The sequence below is a fragment of the Bison bison genome, unplaced genomic scaffold (genome assembly GCF_000754665.1).
Source record: "Bison bison bison isolate TAMUID 2011002044 unplaced genomic scaffold, Bison_UMD1.0 scf7180017864134, whole genome shotgun sequence".
In the NCBI taxonomy this organism is placed as follows: Eukaryota; Metazoa; Chordata; class Mammalia; order Artiodactyla; family Bovidae; genus Bison; species Bison bison.
Window position 1 is genome coordinate 6,148,199 of NW_011494706.1, and position 22,382 is coordinate 6,170,580.

The following is a 22,382-nucleotide window of genomic DNA, read 5'->3' on the forward strand; positions in this document are numbered from 1 at the left end:
AAAGCATCTTGTGTGGTGCATGGTTCCTGGTTGTCTCTATTGACTTCTACTCACGTTCAGGTTCTATAAAGTGATTAACCCTTTGCAATGGCTCTTTAGCTTTAATTTATTATTTTTCCATCTTGTGATTTTGAGATAGTAACGAGTTCTGTTTCACTAACAGAAAAAGTTACAAAGTATTGTGAGGAAGATGGGGTTTGGTACACCCATCCTGAGAGCAACATTTCCTGGTCCAACTACACCATGTGCAACGCTTTCACCCCTGAGAAAATGCAGGTAGGTTCTATTGCACGTTTCAGTCCTGGAGGAGAAAGCCGTTATCTGTACACGGAAATGTATGCCTAATGGTAAAACCCCTGCTACCGAGAAGCCAGCCTATTTTGTAGAAGGAAATCAGACAATGACCTGTCAGTTTGGGGGAGTTTAGGGAGTGGCGCTGGAGAAACGATGCTTTACTTCTTGGTTGGCACTCAATCAGTGACAGTGCCCTGAGCGTGTGGAATAGGCCATTTATGGCAAGGGGAATGTGTCCATGGAGCAAATGATGGAGTTCCCTACAATACCAGACATTAGGCAGCATTTTCAAGAACTCCCTCAGCAGTTCTCTCTGGGAAGGGTTCCAGAACTACAGATTTCTCCGCAAGTCACCAGCTAACAACTGACCACTCTCTGTCCTGAGAGGTCCATGACAGTTTTGCTATCAAGCCTTGAACAAACTCTTGAGGATGGAGCTTCTCATCAGCCCACTGATAGGAGTGCAGCTGTTTATTTTTGTGGAAACCCATTCTAATTTGTTACTTCTTGTGTCTTACTGTTAAATAGCTTTATTATCTCTGCTTAGAAATATTGAAGCCAATGGGGCGGGTGGTGGGAAGTGGCCAGTAGGTAACTACCCCCTTCTTCAGGTTCTTCAGAAATCTGGAAGGATCACCAAATCTGCAACCAGCCTCCTGTCCACACGGGCTGGGAGACACCATGGGTCAGTGTTTCGTCACACAGGGCTTCTCTGGGCAGCCCTGGTGGCTGCAAAGGAAACCTATTGCTTCCTTCAAGGATAGGCCTGTATGCTAAATAATTACTAATTCGGAAGCTACAGAAACATCAGTGCTTTCATTTTCTATAAAGCTTTAAAGTATAGAAAACTTTCCTGTCATTAAAACAGAATAAAAAACAATTGAACAAGATGAATAGATAGCTTAGAGACCAGATGACTAGAGGGACATCTCGGCACAGGCCAAGGACACCAAAACCAGTTATAGCATTTTGTGTACAAGTTTTTCATCTCTCTTGGGTCTGTTTTTTCCCCTTGATCAGTCTTGCTAAGAGGTATTGAAATTCTTTTTAAGAACTAGGTTTTGTCTTTGAGCCACTCAGTATATATTCAAGTTCTCTTTATCATTTAAGTTTAATTTTGTTTAGATAGAAATTTAGGTCATTGATTTTCGATCTTCTCATGTATGCTAAAATGCATACATTACAGACTAAAATGTCTGTAAACTTCCCTCTGTGTGCAACTTCATCTGTATCCAAAAAGTTTTGGTGTGTCATTATGAGTTCTTCTTTGACCCAGTGGTCATTTAGAAATATATTTTTACTTTTTAATGATATGAGGGTTTTTTTAAAAGTTATCTTTTTACTGATGCTTTCTAGAATATGATGATCAGTGAATATCCAACTTAAGATTTGAATTGAAATACATTCATTTGCTTTACTGACTAGTATATGTCAATGTGAATATCCTTTGTTTTTTTTAAAGAATGGGCATTCTGTAGATGTCGTGTGCAGTGTTTATTTTATGTGAATTAGTAAAATCTGTTGATCGTGTTGTTCAAATCTTCATATCTATAGACTGATTTTTCCTCCTTGTGTTTATTCTATTGATGACCAGGAGTTGTCAGTTTTTGCTTTATGCTCTCTGTGACTTAAGTTTATATTATTAGGTGCATAGAAATTTAGTATTTCTGGGTCATCCTGACTTAACATCTAGAGTTTTGTAATTTCACACCGGTTTTCTTGTGGTTAGTGTTTACCTGGGTCATCTTTTCACAACCTTTCAGATCCAATATTTCTGTATGCCTGGGCTAAATGATGTTCCTTACAGCAGCATATAATTGCTTTAAAAATCGTCTAGTCCAACCACATTATTTTAAAGATGAGGACTACTGCAGTCTGGGAAAGTAAAGTGACTAGACCTGAGAGTCACACAAATACTTACTGACAATACTCTGAGTAAAGAACACTCTGATGAACCCACTCTTAAATTCTTCCCACCATGTCATGCGTATTCTGGTTTAACTGATGTTCTTATGATATCAGTTAAGATAGTTAATCCATTGATCCAATTTATAATTCAATATAATTTAATTCTCTGAAATATTTACAATTATAATAGTTTTTTTAAAGGAGAAAAACAGTTGTCAATTTACATCACTTAGAAATAGAAACTATTTTCCCTCTTGTATAATGATTTATTCATGTATTTGTCTTTGTAACTGCTTTGCTTTCCTTCCTGCGGTTCCAGAGCGCGTACATTCTGTACTACCTGGCTATTGTGGGTCATTCGATGTCGATGGTCACCTTGGTGATTTCCCTGGTGATTTTCATGCGTGTTAGGTACGTACACTTACAGCATCTGCTTTGTATTTTCTCTTAGGTGCTAAAAGAAGTGGTATACTGCAAGAGTGTTGCTCCTTATATGTTCCTTACAGAACAATCTGCACGAGAAAGTCTGCAGATTCCATGACATGTGACACTGGCAGTCTTGGAGTAGCAAGAAAAATGAAATTAATTAAAAATATGCTTTTTAACCCTATCCTTGGGAAAAATAGGATGGATTCATATAATTTTCAAAAGCAGTATACCCCCTTCCCAAAATGAAATAATCCTGTGAGCCCGTAGATACACTACATTAACATGGTCAAGTTCCACTTACTGGCTAAGCTGCCACGAAGCATTGAGGAAAGAATCTTCCTCCTTTTTTTTTTTTCACCCCCACTCTGAAATATGGAGGCCACAAGTTCAAACACACCCTGCTTAACTGGGAATTGTATTGTAAGTGGGTTGGGCCAGAAGAGAAGTGGGGTTCGAAGGCTCCAGTCATGTGCATCCATGTAAGGAAGTCTCTTTTGGCCTTGACTCGGCCAGAGTCAAGGGCAGTTTCTTGAAGAGGATGGCCTGGTGTCAAGTGTCAGGTTTTTGCCCCTGCATCCCTACCGTTGTTAACTGAAATTCTCTTCTAAGAACTGTAAGAAACGAAATTCCAGTGAGGGTTTCTACTCAGAGGTTGTGTCCATACAAATGATCGCATTATCTATTGCAAAATGATTAAGTTGATTCAGACACTGATTTTACACCAATAGAGAATTTAAAACACTGATTCTATATTTTTCGAAATGACCACAATATATGTGAGATAGTAACATATCTCAAACATAAATTTGGTCCTAAAAGCCTCCTAAATTTAGTGTCATTTCTATAGGTCAAAGTCAGGAGGCACTATGGTAGTCTTTCATGAGAATTCTAATTTCTACACTACCATGGTATTTCCTTCCACTAATACTTTTTTAGTGATATTATACAAATGACTAAGAAAACCTCATAGACACAGACTACAAATAATTCTCCACACTTAAAAGATGTGAGATATAAATAAATGTACAGTGATTTGTATACAGAACACCAGAATCTTAAATTGACTTTTGTTCACATATTGCCATAATAATAGACAAAACTAAACCAAGGAATCACTTGTAAAATACACCCTTAACATAAGTATTATTTTTCCTTGATCCTGTTTTTAATCTTTGTCTATAACTTACATCATAATCACATTTATGTATGTCTACATCTTATATCATCAAAATTTATGTTGACTAAGCAATATAACTGAATAGCAAGGTTTTGTTAACTAAATAGCAAATAATAGTATAAATAAGCAGAAAATGTGTTTCTTCCACATATGGCTGAACAGGAGGAAGACTGATAAAGCAACAAACATGAGGGATTAATTATTTGAATAATTTTTTCAATTATAATGATTCAGGATACAGCAGAGTGAGCACGTGGCATGGTTAACCTTTGAATGTCTTCATTTTTCAACTACTCTTGACCATAATGCAAAAAATACATCACCGTGGCTCTCATATTACATTGATTAAAAAGTCTATCACTGAAAGTCTATTCTTTCATTTTTTTTTTTAATATGACCATAAGAAAATTCAAAGAAAAGGCCCCAAATTTGCAACGGTGCAACTAAATGCATGCAGGACTTTAAAGATGAAAAAAAAATGTCAAGGGAACATTTTTCTCCTGTCACTTAAATGAGTGATGAGGTATGAGAACCAAATCAGCAAAGAAAGTAAGGATGTTCTTTCAATAATTATTTGTCTGTTAAACCACTGAAGACAGGTGTTTAACAGTGCAGCACATAAGCAAAGTGAAATATTTCTCAATTCCAGTTAGTCCCAAAGCAAAATTAATCTGGTAAAATTCTTTGAGAGCGTGTGAGGGCAGACTGTCTAGGAAGCACCAATTTTTGCCCTTACCATCTCTTCTTTCAAGAACCTACCAAAGAGCAAGTCTTGGGAGGAAAAACACATCTTATTGAGGTAGAATCTGGATGCAATGATGGGAAGACAAACTGAAATGCCTTGTACTCCAGGGCACACACAGTAAGAGTGACTAGGGCATGAAGAACACCATATTCAAGTCCAAAAGCAGTCACGTCTGATTTTTATACCTGTTCTTAATCTTACCTTAAATTTCCCCAAACTAAAAATATCAAGGCTATCTGTTTTCCTTAAAGTACATTTCTGGGAATTTCCTGGTGGTTAGAACTCTGTGCTTCCACTGCCGGGGGCATGGGTTTGATCCCTGGTTGGGGAACTAAGATCCCCACAAGTCATGCAGCATGGCTAAAAATAAGTCAATAAAGTACGTTTCTGATTCTTCTCATTTTTTCTTACATTTGGATTTTAGAAATTCAAAATGATTGTGAAAATAAAAGGGAACTGATCTATGACAACATTTTTCTCTTATAGAAATATTTTTCTAGATTTTTTTCAAATGCTCAACATCACCCTTGTGATATTAACTGGACATTATAATGGGAGGCTTTACAATTTATGTACTTAAATGGCATCATCAGTGTGAAACTTGAGCAAGATCTAATCATCACTCCCTTGCTTAATTCTGCATGCCCAGGGTTGAGTTATTTAGCAAAATGCAAATAATCCATTTCATAAACCTTTCATGAAACCAAAATGAGAAGTTACACCCAGCTCCACTTCTGAGACCTAATGCCCTATTCACAATCATCCCATTGAAATCTCACTCTAATTTCACAAAGTGTGCTTTCTAGGGTCTGTAACAAGGAATAAGTCTGCAGGTGTCCTACTCAAACCAGCAGGCCAGGAAGGCCAAGAATTTAAACTTACTGAATATATGGGAGCCTGTAGAACAGCCAATACTTGGTGGGAAATCCTGAGACATTACTCAGAATGAGATCATTAAGGCATGCCACTAATCTTAATGTGATTTTATTCTGAGTATGCAGGAGAAGATAAAAGGCAGGACTATGTAACTCTGAGACAAACAAGAATTATGTTCCCTGTGCTGTTGGGAGTGAATGTATAAATGTATATAAAGTCTTTGTTATTTTAAAAGAGCAAAATTGAACTTCTATGCCCTCTTCAAGATAAAGGAAAATTTTTTCAGTGATTTAGATCATAGAAAAGGCAACACTGAAGATCTTAACTGAATAAAAATGGCAGAGTTAAAAGAATTTCAGGATGAGTATGCTGGTTACCTCTGATCCCCCAGTTTAAGGTTGAAGATAGCCCCGTTAGTATGACATTGGTTTTAGGACATTCACTGGGAAAACAGGAGCAATACCAGGGAGAGGAATTAAATAGAAACATCACATTAGTTAATCAAGACTCCTTACTACTAGATGCCAAGAGTAAATGTCTGTAAGAGAGTTAAAGTAAAAATACCCTTAGAGAAGACTGGCTTATGAAAGTTATGCAAGTGGACATTTGTGTTTATTTTCTGATTATTTTAAGCAAGTTTGCAATGAATTCACCTATCTCTTTAGTACCATTTATAATTTATCAACTTACATTTCTGCAGAACCATTCTAAGCACTGAAACATCTCACAGATTTCTCTTAAGGAAGGTCCAATAATAGAACATTCGTTAACCTCCATTTTGACTGCTTAGTATCCGTGCATTGCTGATTGTTAAATATTGTGAATATCAATTACTCTTGCCTGAAAATATATGTTGGTATATAGAGGTATATGTTGAAAGAGGAGTGTCTTCGTTGCATTCCATTCTCTATATTACATTGGCTATGTTCGCAAAAAAAAAGGAGGGGGGGTGTTTTCCACTGGGAGCTCCAAAAGGAATATTGATTCCTCTATCACTCAGTATTCCGTTATTCTATTTCACATCTTTACAGAGGATGGATAGATAACTCTTTGTCTTGCATAGTATCTTATTATACATCGCTGGCTGTTCCTCCAGAGAAACCATTAAATCGATGGCTGCAAAAAATAGCGTCCTTTCTCCCAACTCACCCCAAAGATAACTGTTGGTCGCGTCTTGGCACCTGTTCACTCATAGACCAGTAGGAATGAGGAAGAGAGGCAGGAATCATAATTGAAAGGGAGTTCCTTAAGTGTAAAGATTTTGTGCTAAATTCAAAGCTACTAAGTCCCTTGTCAGGTAGGAAAGATGTATAATGTTTTGAATTTTTCTAAGGGTTTTAACATTCTGCTCCAGTCTGTTTCCCATTCCCTTCTTCCCTCTTGTTCATCATTAACAAGGTATGATACCTAAGTAAATGAAAACTTTTAAAATTGACCCTTGTCCCCGTGATAGCAAACTGATTTATACAATCTGTAAGACTCAAGACAAATTTTAAATACCTTCTCATACAACTTCAAGATTCCCCCAAGCACACATATACATACATAAGATACCAGTAACTTGGAACAGTTTTTAATGTGAAAGATTTATACCAGGTAAATTAAAATTATGCAAGTGACATGTGGCTTCGGCTTTAAAGTGTGACATCTTGAGATTCGTACAAAAGTAAATCATTATCTCATCATCATATGTGAATGACACCTTGACTGGGCAAGACAGGAGCAGATTATGTTGTCTTATCCTCCCACTCTTGGAGAATTTATAGTACTCATGGTTCCCTATCACTCAAGAGTAAGCAATGTCCTGTCCATCTAAATACTTATTTCTTTTTTATCGAGAGGAATAATATGTAGCTAAATCTGCTTCGTGCTATTTCCACTAAAGACATTACAGGTCTGACAGGAAAATGACCACTTTTCTCATGTTCATTCAAGCAACAGGATATTTGTATTGAGAACAATTAAACACATCATTTCTTAAGTCCAAGTAATCCTCTTGAGTATCCTATACCTCTCTTTCAGAACATTTATTATAATAGTAAATAACTATGTAATACATAAGGTCCCTGAAGGCAGCAGATGTTTTCTTCACCTATATGTCCCAGGCATCTTCAAGAAGGTTTGAATCAGAGTGGATACATAGTAATACATGTTAGATTATTAAAAGAATTTTCGTAAATTTAAAGTACCTTCAACTCACTTCATAAAGCAGATTGTAAATGTCAAATAAGTGTAATAAAATTTTTAAAACTCAATGAGCAGAAATTATATTGAAATCTTCAAGAAACAGAGACTTGTTTCTTGAAGAACTTGTTTCAAAGTAAGTCATATTCTTACTTTGGAACCTAACAGTTTATCCAGCTTTAAGCCATCATTTTCTCATTGTGTGCCTAGTGTACATAATACATTTACATAATGTGAACAACAGGATAATGTCCAATATTAGTTCATTTAAGAATCTGGCAAATGTTCAATATGATACAAAGTGTGAAATATGAGATCATCTAACATTTGATGTTAATTCTCCGAAGTACTGGAAAACTGTTCAGTGGTCACGGCTCAGAAGAAGAGTTCTATTTTGTAAAGATTTTTAGTGCAAAAAACAGAGTATTAAGCCCTACCACATGCCAGACCCTCTCCTCCTAGGTATACAAAACAAATACCTTTATCAGTAGGTCCCCTGGAGAAGGGATAGTCTACACCTCCAGTATTCGTGGGCTTCCCTGGTGGCTCAGCTGGTAAAGAATCCGCCTGCAATGCAGGAGACCTGGGTTCAATCCCTGGGTCAGGAAGATCCCCTGGAGAAGGGAAAGGCTACCCACTCCAGCATTCTGGCCTGGAGAATTCCATGGACTGTATAGTCCATGGGGTTGCAAAGAGTCAGACAAGACTGAGTGACTTTCACTTAAGCAAATATATGGCAAAGGATAGTAAGTGTTAAAAAGAAAAATAAAACGGGGGTACAAGTGGCCCCATAAACTGGAAGTAGAGGAAGCATATTTTGTTCAGGGAAGTTCTAGTTTACACAGGAGACTGAACATTAACCAGTTCTGTAAGCTAATGTCCATCGACAGATTATTGAACTCTGCTCAGTCCAAAGAAAATTAGGCATGAGAGTAACAACGCTGAAGGATTCATTCATCCATACTCCTTAGTTCTGCATAATGTCAACTGTCATTGGTTTAGGCCAGACTGAATCCAGTAATGAGACCACAGATATTTGCCTCCCAGGGAGAAGAATTATAAAGTGCTATTATGACTACATGAAAAATGGCTGTTCACAAATTTAACAGTTGCTTTATGGAAGAGCTTATGCAGTATAAATGGGCATGATAAATTTCTATTTAAAGTCTTAAATTTGCATCCTACTTTTAAAGTACTATTATAAAACCAATTAGGTTCAGTTTATTTAACAAAATTTTCTGCTGCTTCATAAAATAGTACATGGTAGTACGTGTGTATGTGACAGAGAGAAAGTTCTTCTCTAAACCCCATCTTTACCATTGGCTACCTCCTGCATTTTACCCCTGCTCAACAAGTTGAGAATTTAAGAATATTCTGTATTAACTGTTTACTAATGCCTGTACTTCCTATAGAGTTGAAAAGTGTAGCCACAATAATCAAAATATGCTCTTCTCACAGATCCCTCATGGCTTAAACTTACTTTTCATTACAGATAATTGACAACTCATTCTCCTTTGATTTGAAAATATAGGAAAGCATTTCCATTGTCATTTTTCCCCAGAATTTTCTTGTCTAAATGCCTGGAATTCTAGCTTTATTCCGTGAAGATTTTTTAGGAGTAGTTACTATGATCAATCATTGGCATCATTAACCGAACATTAATGTTAAAGTCCTCACATTATGTTAAATGTTCTTTGACTGGATCAAATATGGTAAACACTAGATTTTAATTCATCTAGGATAATCACTCCAATTTTGTACAGCCCTCCTGCAGGCTCTCTCCATTTGCATCAAAAAGTGAAATAGGATATTTAAACTAATGTTCCTTTATGTGAACATTCACACAAATACATATGTACAAATTTAGGAAGTGGAGGAGAGGAGAATGGAAAATCCAGCAAACGTTTAGTACCCCAGAGGTGGGGCAGAACTGTGCCAACGAGCAGAGCACTTGGAGCGATCCCAGGTCTAAACCACACTTGTGCCCCAGCACGACGTCACATTTGAGCCTAGTTAGAATTCTCTGTCTGTGTCTGAGCTCCACTATCAGGAAGACATGGGAAAGAGGAGCCGTAGAGTTGATTCCAGTTGGAATACGAGAAATTAGAAGGTATCAAAAGAAATGGTGAGGGGACTTCCCTGGAAATCCAGGGATTTGGACTTCACTTTGCAATGCAGGGAGTGCAGGGTCGATCCCTGGTCAAGGCACTAAGATTCCACCTGTCTCACTACCAAGACACCAGAACATAAACAGAAGCCACATTATAACAAACTCAGTAAAGATTTTAAAAACGGCCCACATCCAGAAGAGAAAAAAAGAAATGATGAAAGAGAAAGATGACAGGAGACTTAAGAAAATCAGCCTATGTGAGGGGCCAAGGACATGGACTCAGTCTTCTTTCCCATTTGCCACTCAACTTCCGGCAGATTACATCAGTGGAGAGTTGGTTTTTTCCTCTGAAGCACCACTCTAAACCCTAATAGTTTCTCTTAGAAAAGTTCTTCTCAATTAATTTTATGACATTTGTTACAATTACAATGGATTTTTATCCCTCACTGTTTTAGTTATTATAGGAAGTCACCCTGAGAACCAAAAACCGTGTTACCATGACCGGGAAACTGTCTAAAAATCAGGCAGAAAGGTAGTAATGAACCTTAAAAGATGGGACCAGCCTCATTTATATGTTCTTTCATCTATTGCTAAAGAGAAGGTTTAAAATATTACTACATAAGGTTTATTTTCCAGGAGCATCAATATTTTGGCACTGGTTAATGCTTTCTCTTCCTTTTTCCTTCCAGGAGCCTTAGCTGCCAGCGGGTGACTCTGCATAAGAACATGTTTCTGACCTACGTTCTGAACTCTATCATCATAATCATCCACCTGGTTGAGGTTGTGCCCAATGGAGAGCTCGTGAAAAGGGATCCGGTAGGCGTGGCATGATTTGTTTTTAATTTTATTTTTAAAGATATAGTATCTGTAACTGGGCTTCCCAGGTGGTTCAGTGGTAAAGAATCCGTCTGCCAATTCAGGAGACGCAGGTTCAATGCCTGGGTTGGGAAGATCCCCTGGAGAAGGAAATGACAACTCACTCCAGTATTCTTGCCTGGAGAATTCCATGAACAGGGGAACCTGGTGGGCTACAGGCCATGGGGTCGCTTGAGTCGGACATGACTTGGCAACTAAACAACAACCTCTGTAACTAGTGAAGGTGGTGTGATTGTCTTACACAAGCAGCTTTTACATATATAATAATATTTACTTTTACAGTTGAGTTTTGCATTAAGGCATATCATCCCTGTGTAATTTTTGGAGGTATCGGTTATATGCTATAGTAAAGGGCTGGAAATAATTAAGTTATAGCCAAATAAGATTTATACCATCAATCATGAGTTGCCATAACTAATCAATAGTTTACTAACATCTCAGGGAAGTTCGCTGAGCACACACACTAGGTGTTATAAAGTAGTGCTTTGTGGTGGCCCCAGTGGGTCATTCATGGGTTACAGGTGTGCGTAGGTATTAATTGCTCATCATTCTGGGGCCTGAATGGTCTTGGGCCAATCATTTCAGCTGTAATGCATTTACTCTAGTGGTTCTTAGGAATTTTATCATGGCTTATGTCTGCATGACTTTAAAAAAGGTTTGCATGTCCCTAGTTCACACGCTCTCACCTCCCAGTCTCTGCTGGTGGCCCCTGTGAACTGAGCCTAGCCAGAAACCAGAGGGTGAGAAAGCCCCGAAGGATATGCACCGAGTGGTTTCTCTGGGTCCCGGGGCAGAGTAAAGAGTGCATCTGAAAGCACAAACGGAAGGTATCCGGCACACAATGAATGGCCTGGGATATTTTCTTTCTTTCTTTTTTTTTTGTTTCTCTGCTTAACTGCATTATGCAAGCATCTGTAGATAGCCTCATCTTTCAGAACTGGTACTTGATGGCTTTGCCAACCCGATGACAAAAATGCGTGAAATCTGCCCAGAGCGTGCATCCTGTGTGACAGTGGCATGGCATGGGAAAGCAGCTTAATCTGGCTTCTAATGGATCCACAGTGTTAATAGCCTCTGCAGTGTGAATACATCCAGGAAGGCATTATGATCTATCTTTTCAAACCATGGCATCTGTGATTGGGACAGAGTCCTGTCTTAGGTGCACAATGGGTTTTATCTTAATGAGTTTCCTTTTTTTCATGTCAACTGATTTTAATAAAAGTAATCTTATGTCACTTAATCCTCACAAGACCCCAGTGAAGAGTGGATATTATCCCCATTATTAACTGAGTAAGTGGAGGTTCAGTGAAAGCACGTGTCTTCCACACTATGGATCATTAGAGGTGGGGTTTGAACCCAGACCTGTCTTACACTGAAGCCCAGCCTGTGTCCTGTGTGCCGCATGGAGCTCTTGTTTATCTTGGTTTCTTTCCTTAGGAAGATTGTTCTTTAAGATACATACTCAGCCATTTCAAAGTGATGGCTGTCCATAATTAAAGATGCACACTGTATTTCATTAAGGAAGCTTACCCCCACTAAGATTAAAACAGGTGTAGAGGAAATTCCCTAGTGCCTTCCAATGTAGGTGATGCAGGTTCGATCCCTGGTCAGAGAACTAAGATCCCACATGGCTCAGGGCAGCTAAGCAAGCCCACAACTAGAGAGCCTGCGTGAGTAATGAGAGATCCCACATGCTGCAGATCTGATGCAGCTAATGAATAAATAATAAATAAATGTTTACAAAATAGAAAAATAGGTGTAGAAGCCATTAACTAAGACTATCTCAGCGAAGAGACTCAAATTTGGAATTCCCTATGAAGTATGAAATCCCTGTTGATTGGCAATTCCCTAATACAAAGTAAAATGTTTAAAATTGGGGGGAAAACAAAAATCTGAGAAAGGTACCATCTGTTCAAAGTAGGCCAGGGAATGGCACTTTGGTTATTGAATAATCAGCACATCAACCTGGGAGCAGCACTCAGTCAAATGATGAGATATCGCCAATTCTTAAGTAGACTCTCTCCCACCTCTCCTGTGGGGGTCTCACACCCCCTTGTCATGCCTCCACCCCACTCTCTGGATGTTAGAATAAATGGGCCTCTCATCCATGATGAGATGATACTTAACCTGTTATATTCCTGAAATAGTATAAATTCAGGACTTTTCCAAGTTCACTAATAAATTGTAGAAGCCATTTCACCTTACCCATCAAATGAGAGCAATAAAAACTTCCTTGTTTACTTCTAAGGGGTTGTTCTAGAGTCCCAAAGACCCATAAAGCTTTTAAAAATTCCCCAGGGTGTGCTACTGCAAGCAATTGCTTGCAAGGTAACTGCTAACCCCGTCCCTGTGGCTAGCTCCTTAAGTCTCTGCACACAGCTTTCTCGACCAATCTGTTACTCTGTTCATTGTCTCAGTGTCCTAAGTTATCGTTGGTGGATGTTTTCACTTTTATAGTATACTTTAGGGACAAACAAGCCTAGGTACTCTGCCAGTCAACACGCACAGCTGCCTCCTAACCACCACCAAGCCAGCTCAGCCCTGCCTTGCAACTCCACTATTGCCTAGAAACATTTAACAATGCCTGGGAGAAGGCAATGGCAACCCACTCCAGTACTCTTGCCTGGAAAATCCCATGGACGGAGGAGCATGGTGGGCTGCCATCTATGGGGTCGCACAGAGTCGGACACGACTGAAGCGACTTAGCAGCAGGAAGCAGGTACCTAGGAACCTGGCTTAGCCACAACACAGCTGATTCCCTGGGAGAGTGTCAGTGTGAGCATAGAGGAGTGGAGAAATTAATAGAAAGCCTCCTTCTTCATGTGGAGGAGTGAGGGGTGGCTCTTTGACACACATTAGGCATTCTCAAAGTGATGTAAGTTTGAAAAACAGGAAAGAAGTTCATCTTTATAGCATGACCTAGTTCTCCTAATCAATATATTTTTAACCTAACAGACTTGGTTTTTGTTGTCTTTTGTAGCTATGCAAGAGCAAACTTCCTAGGAAAAAGCTGTAAAACTCTTGAAAGGTAGAATTTTATCCAATTAGTCAAATATTGATTGAGTGCCCCAAACTCAAATTTTAGTCTTCAGGCTGAACTAAATTCATATCATTTGGGGGAAATGCCTATTTATGACATTCTCTTCACAATCCCTGGAAATACACCCAGCCTCACATGGAAACAGCGTTCTGTGTCTTACAGCTGCATATGTGAGGCTCCACCATTTATTTACCTGTTTCAGTGTGTGTGTGTATGTGTCTTTTTTTGGTAGAAAACAAAGGAACAAAACATCTGACTATTTTACTTGGTATGCCTGAATGAGAAATCTTTCCTCTGAGGTTCAAATGAAAAAAAGTGAAAGCGTTAGTTGCTCAGTCATGTCCAACTTTGCGACCCCACTGGCTGTAGCCCACCAGGCTCCTCTGTCCATGGAATTCTCCAGGCAAAAATGCTGGAGTTGATAGCCATTCCCTTCTCCAGGGGATCTTCCCAACCCAGGGATCGAATCCAGGTCTCCTGCACTGCAGGCAGATTCTTTACCCTCTAAGCCACCAGGGAAGGAAAGCCACCAATCACAACCCACTTACAATGGTAGATGGGGCATATGATCATGTGTGAGCACATGCTGCCCTCTTTCATGTGTGCAAATGTCTGGTTCTTCCAAGGGACAAACTCTGAAAGCATGTGTCTTTCACCAAATAAATAGCATAGGCTAAAAACAAACGACCACAATGACAAAAGTCAACCTATGTTTGTAAATTGTGAAGCATACACTTGGCCCAAAGCGGAGAAAAAAAACAAGGACATTTGTTTTCAGTATTTCTCTATTTGAACAGAGCTTTTGTTTTCCAGTGAGATTTTGATCCATCTCTTATCTCACCTTCCATATACAAACAACACCAGACTGCTCTCGCAGGCAGGCATAATTAGTTCAAGAAAGGGCAGGAAAGAACTCTCCAGTGGTTATAGCTTGTATGTTATTCATCCTTGAAACTGCTTATTTACTAGTTCCAAGAGAGACACAGGTCTTAAACTTTGTACTGAATCTCACCTTGAAAATGCATATTCTATCATAAATGCTATCATAGAAGTTCAATTTCTTGGGGATCTTTTCCTATCCAAAAGACTATTAAAGTAAATTGCAGTTGAAACTGTGCATGCTGGCATTAGGAATAAAGGAGATTTTGCTGTTGTAACATATTTGAACATACAGGTCAAGAACAAGGAAAGGTTTAATTTGATTTAACTAGAAAATCCCCATCTCTCCCAGCAGTAAATTCCCCACCTCTAAAAAGACAGAGAAAATAATATCCAAACACTGAGCATCGTATCATCAGCATATTATTAAGTCATGTGTAATTTTAAATTACTCTAAATTATATGAAATATTGCATTTTTCCTGAAAAACTGACATTACAGAAAACATTAGACTAAGGTCTTCCCTAGCTGAGAAGAGTAGAGATAATAAAGAAAAACCCAAGAAAGGAGAGACAAACAAAGAAACTAAGAGAAGAAACTTTTGGAAAAGGGAAGTTATTAGATATTGTCAATCTACAAATATTTATTAAAAAATTGAAATTAACATGAAAAACACAACCAAAGTTATAGAGAAAAGCACATCCATTAGACTCCATCTGTCTGTGATTCAAACATATGTCTCTTTCCTATAAAAAAATACAATTTTCTATATACAAAAGAATATATACTTTTTAAAGACTTTCTTTTTTAAGCAAACTAAAGGCACAATTGTGGGTTTGTTTGTTTTTTTTCCCCTTAATTTTGACCCAATTCTCAGGTCACTGAATCAGCAGTTAAGAGGCAAAAATATTTCCCTTCCCAGTGCCCATGGGGATATATTAAAAAGAAAGTTATTTCTTGTGAAAGGAGGCTGCATCATCCCAAATGCTTTTATACTACTTCTGTGAGGGTGTATTTAGTTGGGGGCAAAAGAAAACCGTGTTCTCAGTCCTCAGCAGGGAATCCCAGTGGGCTTCTGGTCCCTTTCCCATCAAAGTAGTCAGTCTATTCCTGTGGAAGGTTTTTGGCTGGGCAAAGTCTCTCCAGTAAAACCAAGAGTGAGAATCTTCTTCCTTCACACAACTTTTTTTTTTTTTTTTAAAGTTAAACTCAAAATAACTCATGGAATAAATAAGGGCTGAATAGATCCTCAGTTTACTGAGTGATATGAAAATTGCCGATTGTCACTTGTATCATTTGAACATTTCATTTCCATAATATCTAAAATTTCACTTTCTTGTTCTATCTGCTTTTTCAACAATCTTCATGGAGGGAGTCGGGAGGCAGAATTACAAGCATTGTTCTTGCTGCATCTAGAGGAAGCCGGCAGCGCCCTCGTCATTTTCTAGAAAGAACTGTCTCTCTGAACTTTTTGTCTGAGTCCAAAAGGGGACAATGCAGCAAGATTAGTTTTTGCTAGGAACCTGAGCATTTTGTATCTCAAATGCCAAAACAATTGGGTCACATTTTCTATAGCCTCTTACATAAGCAAAGTTAAATGAGCCCCAAGTTCTGAAAAACAAAGTGGATTTCTTCTAAGTCTCACTTGTTCAGGACAGCTGGGACAACGGACTAGGTCAGAACTTCACCCTAGTCACGGAAGCTCAGCTTGGAATGGATGCTCAGAAGTGAAACCAAGGGTCCAAACTGACTCCTCCTGCCCAACCTAGAGGAGCCTGGTGGGAGGGTGGGCTTATACACATGAGGGAAGTGACAGCAAGGCTTGGGGGATGAGAGATCAATGGCCAAGAAAACTGTACTGGAACTATCCATTTTGGTGCCTATGGAAGATATTTGATTGAGAAAGAACAAGTAGTATGGATCTGAGGAACAGGCAGAGAGAATAATGCCGAGATGTGGCAATGAAGTGAGGTATCTTACCCTGGTTACTTGTGTGATTTCACTTGACTTACATAAAAACACCAACAAATGGTCTTTTAACCAAGACCATATGGTACAGAAAAGTATAGAGGATATCCTTATTCTTTTTAAAATGTATTAATTATAATCAACCATATTCCCATATGGCTGTAAAGAATTTATTCTTAAGATGGCTATAAACATCAATCCAGTTTCTCTCATCTGACCCCTCTGGGCGATACCTCTGCACAAGAAATTCAGTTCAGCTCAGCTCAGTTCAGTCACTCAGTCGTATCCGACTCTCTGCGACCCCATGAATCTCAGCACTCCAGGCCTTCCTGTCCATCTCCAACTCCCAGAGTTCACTCAGACTCACATCCATCCAGCCATCTCATCCTCTGTCGTCCCCTTCTCCTCCTGCCCCAAATCCCTCCCAGCATCAGAGTCTTTTCTAATGAGTCAACTCTTCACATGAGGTGGCCAAAGTACTGGACTTTCAGCTTTAGCATCATTCCTTCCAAAGAACACCCAGGACTGATCTCCTTTAGAATGGACTGGTTGGATCTCCTTACAGTCCAAGGGACTCTCAAGAGTCTTCTTCAACACCACAGTTCAAAAGCATCAATTCTTCATCGCTCAGCTTTCTTCACAGTCCAACTCTCACATTCATACATGACCACAGGAAAAACCATAGCCTTGACTAGACGGATCTTTGTTGGCAAAGTAATGTCTCTGCTTTTGAATATGCTATCTAGGTTGGTCATAACTTTCCTTCCAAGAAGTAAGCATCTTTTAATTTCATGGCTGCAGTCACCATCTGCAGTGATTTTGGAGCCCAAAAAAATAAAGTCTGACAGTGTATCCACTGTTTCCCCATCTATTTCCCATAAAGTGGTGGGACCAGATGCCATGATCTTTGTTTTCTTAATGTTGAGCTTTAAGCCAACTTTTTCACTCTCCACTTTCACTTTCACCAAGAGTCTTTTTAGTTCCTCTTCCCTTTCTGCCATGAGGGTGGTGTCATCTGCATGTCTGAGGCTACTGATAGTGACCTACAAGCAGTGTCTTGCAGCATGGTTTTGGGAGGTAGTCCTCATCTCAGTGTTTGCCCTTGTTTCCCTTGCTTTGAGAAGGCTGTCATGAATTTAGTGCACTTATTCTAGATTTGTTTTCATTCTTAAAAAGAAACTTTCAGCTGAGATACTAGAAGTTTTCTTTCCCCTTTTGATTTATTTTGTTTACCTTTTTATTTTGTATTGGAGTATAGCTGATTAACAACATTATGGTAGTTTCAGGTGAACAGCGAAGGGACTCACCCATGCAGATACATGTATCCCTTCTCCCCCAAACTCCCCTCCCATCCAGGCTGCCACATGACATTGAGCAGAGTTGCCTGTGCTATGCAGTAGGACCTTGTTGGTTATCCATTTTAAACACAACAGTTTTTACACGTCCATCCCAAACTCCCTAACTATTCTTTCCTCCCATCCTTCCTCCTCCCTCCATCTGCAACCGTAAGTTAGCTCTCCAAGTCTGTGAGTCTGTCTCTGCTTTGCAAATAAGTTCTTTTGTATCATTTCTTTCTAGATCCTGAATATAAGGGATGTCATATGATATTTGTCTTCTCTGTCTGACTTACTTCACTCAGCATGACAACCTCTACATCCATCCATGCTGCTGCAAATAGCATTATTTCATTCTTTTTAATGGCTCAGTAATATTTCATTATAATATGTACCACATGTAAATACTAGAAGTTTTGTACACTCCCTTGGGATATGTTGGTTAACTGTCAGAAAGCTATGGAGCAATAGTTTGATATTTGTTGTGTTTAGGGGGCTTGCTTCAAATACCATAGCATTGTTCTTGCTAAAGCCCAGGATGTCAAATCCCAACTCTTCTACCTACAGATTAATCTTGAGCCAGTTACTTAATCTCACTGTGCTTCACTTTCCTGATAATGATAACCGTAGTGCCTTTCTCAAAGAGTTGCTTGTGAGGATGAAATGAACCAATACATCTAAAACCCATAAAATTGAGTCTGCCGCGCAAGAACTCTCACGTTAGCTATTATTATTTATATCATAGTTGTTACCATTGTCATGGCCGTAAGCACTCATGACTTTCTAACCGTGGTACCAAGTTTCATTTCTGTGTTACACAGCATGGGAGACATGGAAACTCAGAGCATGTGTAAAATGCTGCTCAAATCTTAAATGACTAAGTGTGAAAGCAGAATGCACATACTCAGAGGTTTTTAAATCTCAAATAACCAAAAGGGCTGTGGCATGAGAATATAAAACTCATTCAGTCATGGCTTTGAAAATCCCCCAAGTGATAATACCCTCATTATACTGTATAGAGAAAAGACCCTTGAGTGTAGCAAGCTGTTAATTTTTATTCCCCTGCCACAGGTCTAACAGGTGCCCCCCTCCAAAGCATGTTTCTGTTTTCTCTGGCCTTGTTTCCCAATCACTTCCAGAATGTTGCCTTTGCCAATTTCTGGATCATTTTCCAACATATTTATCTCATATGGGACTTTTTCTCCAGCGTTTTTTTGTTTTGTTTTGTTTTATTTTTTTCTTTTTGCTAAACACACCCAGTTGTGACCACAATCACACAGATTCAAGCTCATTTTCTCTGAGGTGTTATCAAAAATCAGTCCAAGACTGCATGACAGATTCACATTTAATTGAAAACACTGGATCTTCTAAATTTCTCTAGAGAGAAAGGCTGCAGTGGTTTCCTTCAAAGTTAATGCTGACTTTCTGACTGGGGGATCTTCCTCCTTCATTCAGCTAGCACTAAATACTGGACCCACTGACAGTTTTCAAGTTGACAGGCACGCGTTTTGCCTTTCAGTTCGTCAACTGTTCCGGCATCTTGACAAACAGTTCTCCAAGTCCTCCTCAGGTGGTTTTAGTATGCATGTGAATCAAAGCCAGGGCGTTGCGCCACTGCATTGTGAATCTGCTGGAAGAACAAGCTTGTGCTCTTCAATGGTTAGGGTTATTATTACCGGAAAGCTAGCAAGAAAGCAAAACAGGAGTCAGGTGCTGAGGAAACTCCTTATATACCCGAAATCTATCCCAAGTGTGGCCCTTAAACCAACAGCTTAAGCGTCACTTGGATCCTTACTAGAAAGGAGAATCTCATGGCCCACCCTAGATCTTCAGAATTAGAATCTCTACTACTGGAGCCCCCAAAATCTGTGTTTTAACAAGCTCTCCCAGTGATTTTGATGCATGCTGACATTTGAAAAGCACCACTATGAACTCTTTTACTATTTATATTTGAATTGGATATTTTTGGAGGGATTATTCAGTACCAAGTGAGGATGCCATCCTTATCTCTGTGTCCCAAACATTTGGACCCCAGTGGGGAAACTAAGGCTCCCTTATAAAAACAAAATCCCTCGGGTCAGATGGGCTCAACATAGCTCCTGGCTCATGTATGAGAAATGGATCATCCAGTTCTCTCCTTTTTTTTTTTTTTTAATGTTAAGTAGGTATCATTAACAGATCAGTAAACTTCAGGACAACATTAACAATTTCTGTGTTATTCTCCTCATTGGCCATAGAAAAGGGGCCATAAAAGTCATGTGATGAATCCTTGGATGCTGTTGGAAATTATGGTTCTCAGACACATTATAAGAAAATAAACTTGCCTAGTCTATAAGTCCCTGGTGGCTCAGTGGTAAAGAATCTCCCTGCCAATGCAGGAGACGCGGGTTCCATGCCTGGGTCGGGAAGATCCCCTGGAGAAGGAAATGGCGACTCACTCCAGTATTCTTGCCTGGAGAATTCCATAAACAGAGGAGCCTGGCGGGCTACAGTGCATGGAGTCACAAAGAGTCAAACGCAACTTAGCGCAGACTAAACAACAATAACTCTATATAACTCAGCCCACAAGAACACTTGGGGCACTGGAATTCCATTGCCCTAGTTGGCTGTTTACATGTGATACTAATCACCTATGAGCTAGTACCCTGATCTCTGCATCTAGTAGGTGACACATGTTGAGAGATGCTCGGGGAAACTCTCTGTCTGGCTGAATGCAGATACTTTGGCTCATTTTCACGTTCATCCTCTGTTCATGGCCAAATCATTGCAGATGTCTTCCTCTGAGTATCTTCGTTTCTTTCCAACAGCCGATGTGCAAGGTTCTGCACTTTTTCCACCAGTACATGATGTCGTGCAACTATTTCTGGATGCTCTGCGAAGGCCTCTACCTGCACACTCTCATCGTGGTGTCTGTGTTCGCTGAGGGGCAGCGCATGTGGTGGTACTACCTCCTGGGCTGGGGTAGGTATCTTCTGCTGCTGAGTTTTGATCCGCTGTTACCTCTGTCTGATTGTAGTCTTCTGCTAGTCTTGATAAGAAGAGAGTCAAGGGCTCAGGTTCTACGAGGAGAGATGGAACACAGGTCCTGGCCACAGTTCAATCTCCAAGAGAACTTGATAGACACTCTTAATAAGTTCAGACAGACTGTGGTAGGCATGAGGGTGAGTGCCACAAAAGAGGGCTGTGGTGATGAGAATGTCTTCAGGAAACAAACCCAGCTGACAGATGGGCAGAAAGCATGCCCTGATGGAGAGAAGATACAAATCTCCCCAAGAGAAAATGAAAGAATGCTTCTTTCAGGAGTTACTTCCTTATAAGTCGGCATGGGACCACTTACTGGTCATTTTCTCCCAAATCGAAGCAACTTCAAATGCTGAAGTTCTCAGAAAATTCATTTATTTTACAACCCACTTCAGATTGATTCTTTGCCTTGCTGGCCCTCCCATTGTTGTAATCCAAAGAATGAAATTCCCTACCCTCCATGAACTTTTATAGTGAACAAATAAAACATATCTAGCGCTCCAGGAGAAAAATCCTAGGGGGAGAAGGATTATTCTTTCTCTCACTGTCTTTAGTGGAAGGGAAAGGTTGTTATGGCTCTGGAAGCCTGGAGGGAGAAGAGGAAAAGGAAAGAAGAACTAAACTGTATAAAAAGTGACATCATGATTAGGGGAAGGTGACGAGCCCTAGGAATTAGCAGATACAGAGTCCACACTCTAAAGTATGAAACATGTTTCCTTTCTACAAAATGACAAGGTAGAAGTGAAATCTCCATATTGCTTCTCTGTCTAACTCTAAAATGTGCATTTCAAAATCAATCCAGAGGATGAATCTCTGATTCTAAACCTGAGTGAGGTGTTAGAACTGCTGTGAATAAAACACAGTTATGTCTTGTGTAAATAGTCAACTCAGAATTCTTTCAAGTCAAACATTTAATTGATGGTCCCATTTTGAACTATATGCTTCATGGGTTAAGAAGCTGAGGTGGTTCTTAGATGAAAACTCAATATTCTGAATATCCTTTTGCACAAAATTCACAGGAAAAAAAAGTGTGGCAGTCTAATTCACCTGAGACACATTTCTTAATCTGAGGATAGGTTTTAAAACTGTCTACAAATCTCAACCACATGAAACAATATTTTATTGGGCATGGGTACATCTGAGAAAAAGAGAATGTTTTGTTTTTTATAAAAATTACTTTACTCTAGATTACTTTTATATAATGAAGGTTAATTTGTAAAAGATTCAGACAGGGTGCACTGCCAGCAGCTACGTCCTTCATTCCATTTGTAAATTCAGCTGTTTTTGACAAATACTTCAAGGTTTACTCAGGGAAGTAGATTCTGAACTACAGTGTTCTTATTCAACGAAAATAGGATCAACACATGTGTTGTAAACAGAAGAACAAAAAGCCTAGAAGAAATATTGAGAGCATCTTTGGAGCAATCAGACTTTGGCTTTCATACGCTGTCTCAGGTCAGCGTATGACCTGAAGGTCACGTCCCTTCAGGACAACCCTGCTCCCCTCTGTAACAGAGCCCAGTTCACACACAATGAAAAGC

At 39.3% G+C, this 22,382-nt stretch overlaps 1 protein-coding gene across 1 annotated transcript in view; it reads left to right on the forward strand.

Annotated features, from left to right (window-relative positions):
* The window catches only part of CALCR (calcitonin receptor), a 110,485-nt gene that overhangs the window by 76,710 nt on the left and 11,393 nt on the right, over nt 1-22,382 (forward strand). Inside the window, exons 6-9 of the mRNA XM_010839774.1 lie at nt 164-276; nt 2,522-2,613; nt 10,413-10,539; nt 20,628-20,781. Of these exons, the coding sequence (XP_010838076.1) occupies nt 164-276; nt 2,522-2,613; nt 10,413-10,539; nt 20,628-20,781 (486 nt within the window). The remainder of the gene's footprint in view (nt 1-163; nt 277-2,521; nt 2,614-10,412; nt 10,540-20,627; nt 20,782-22,382) is intronic.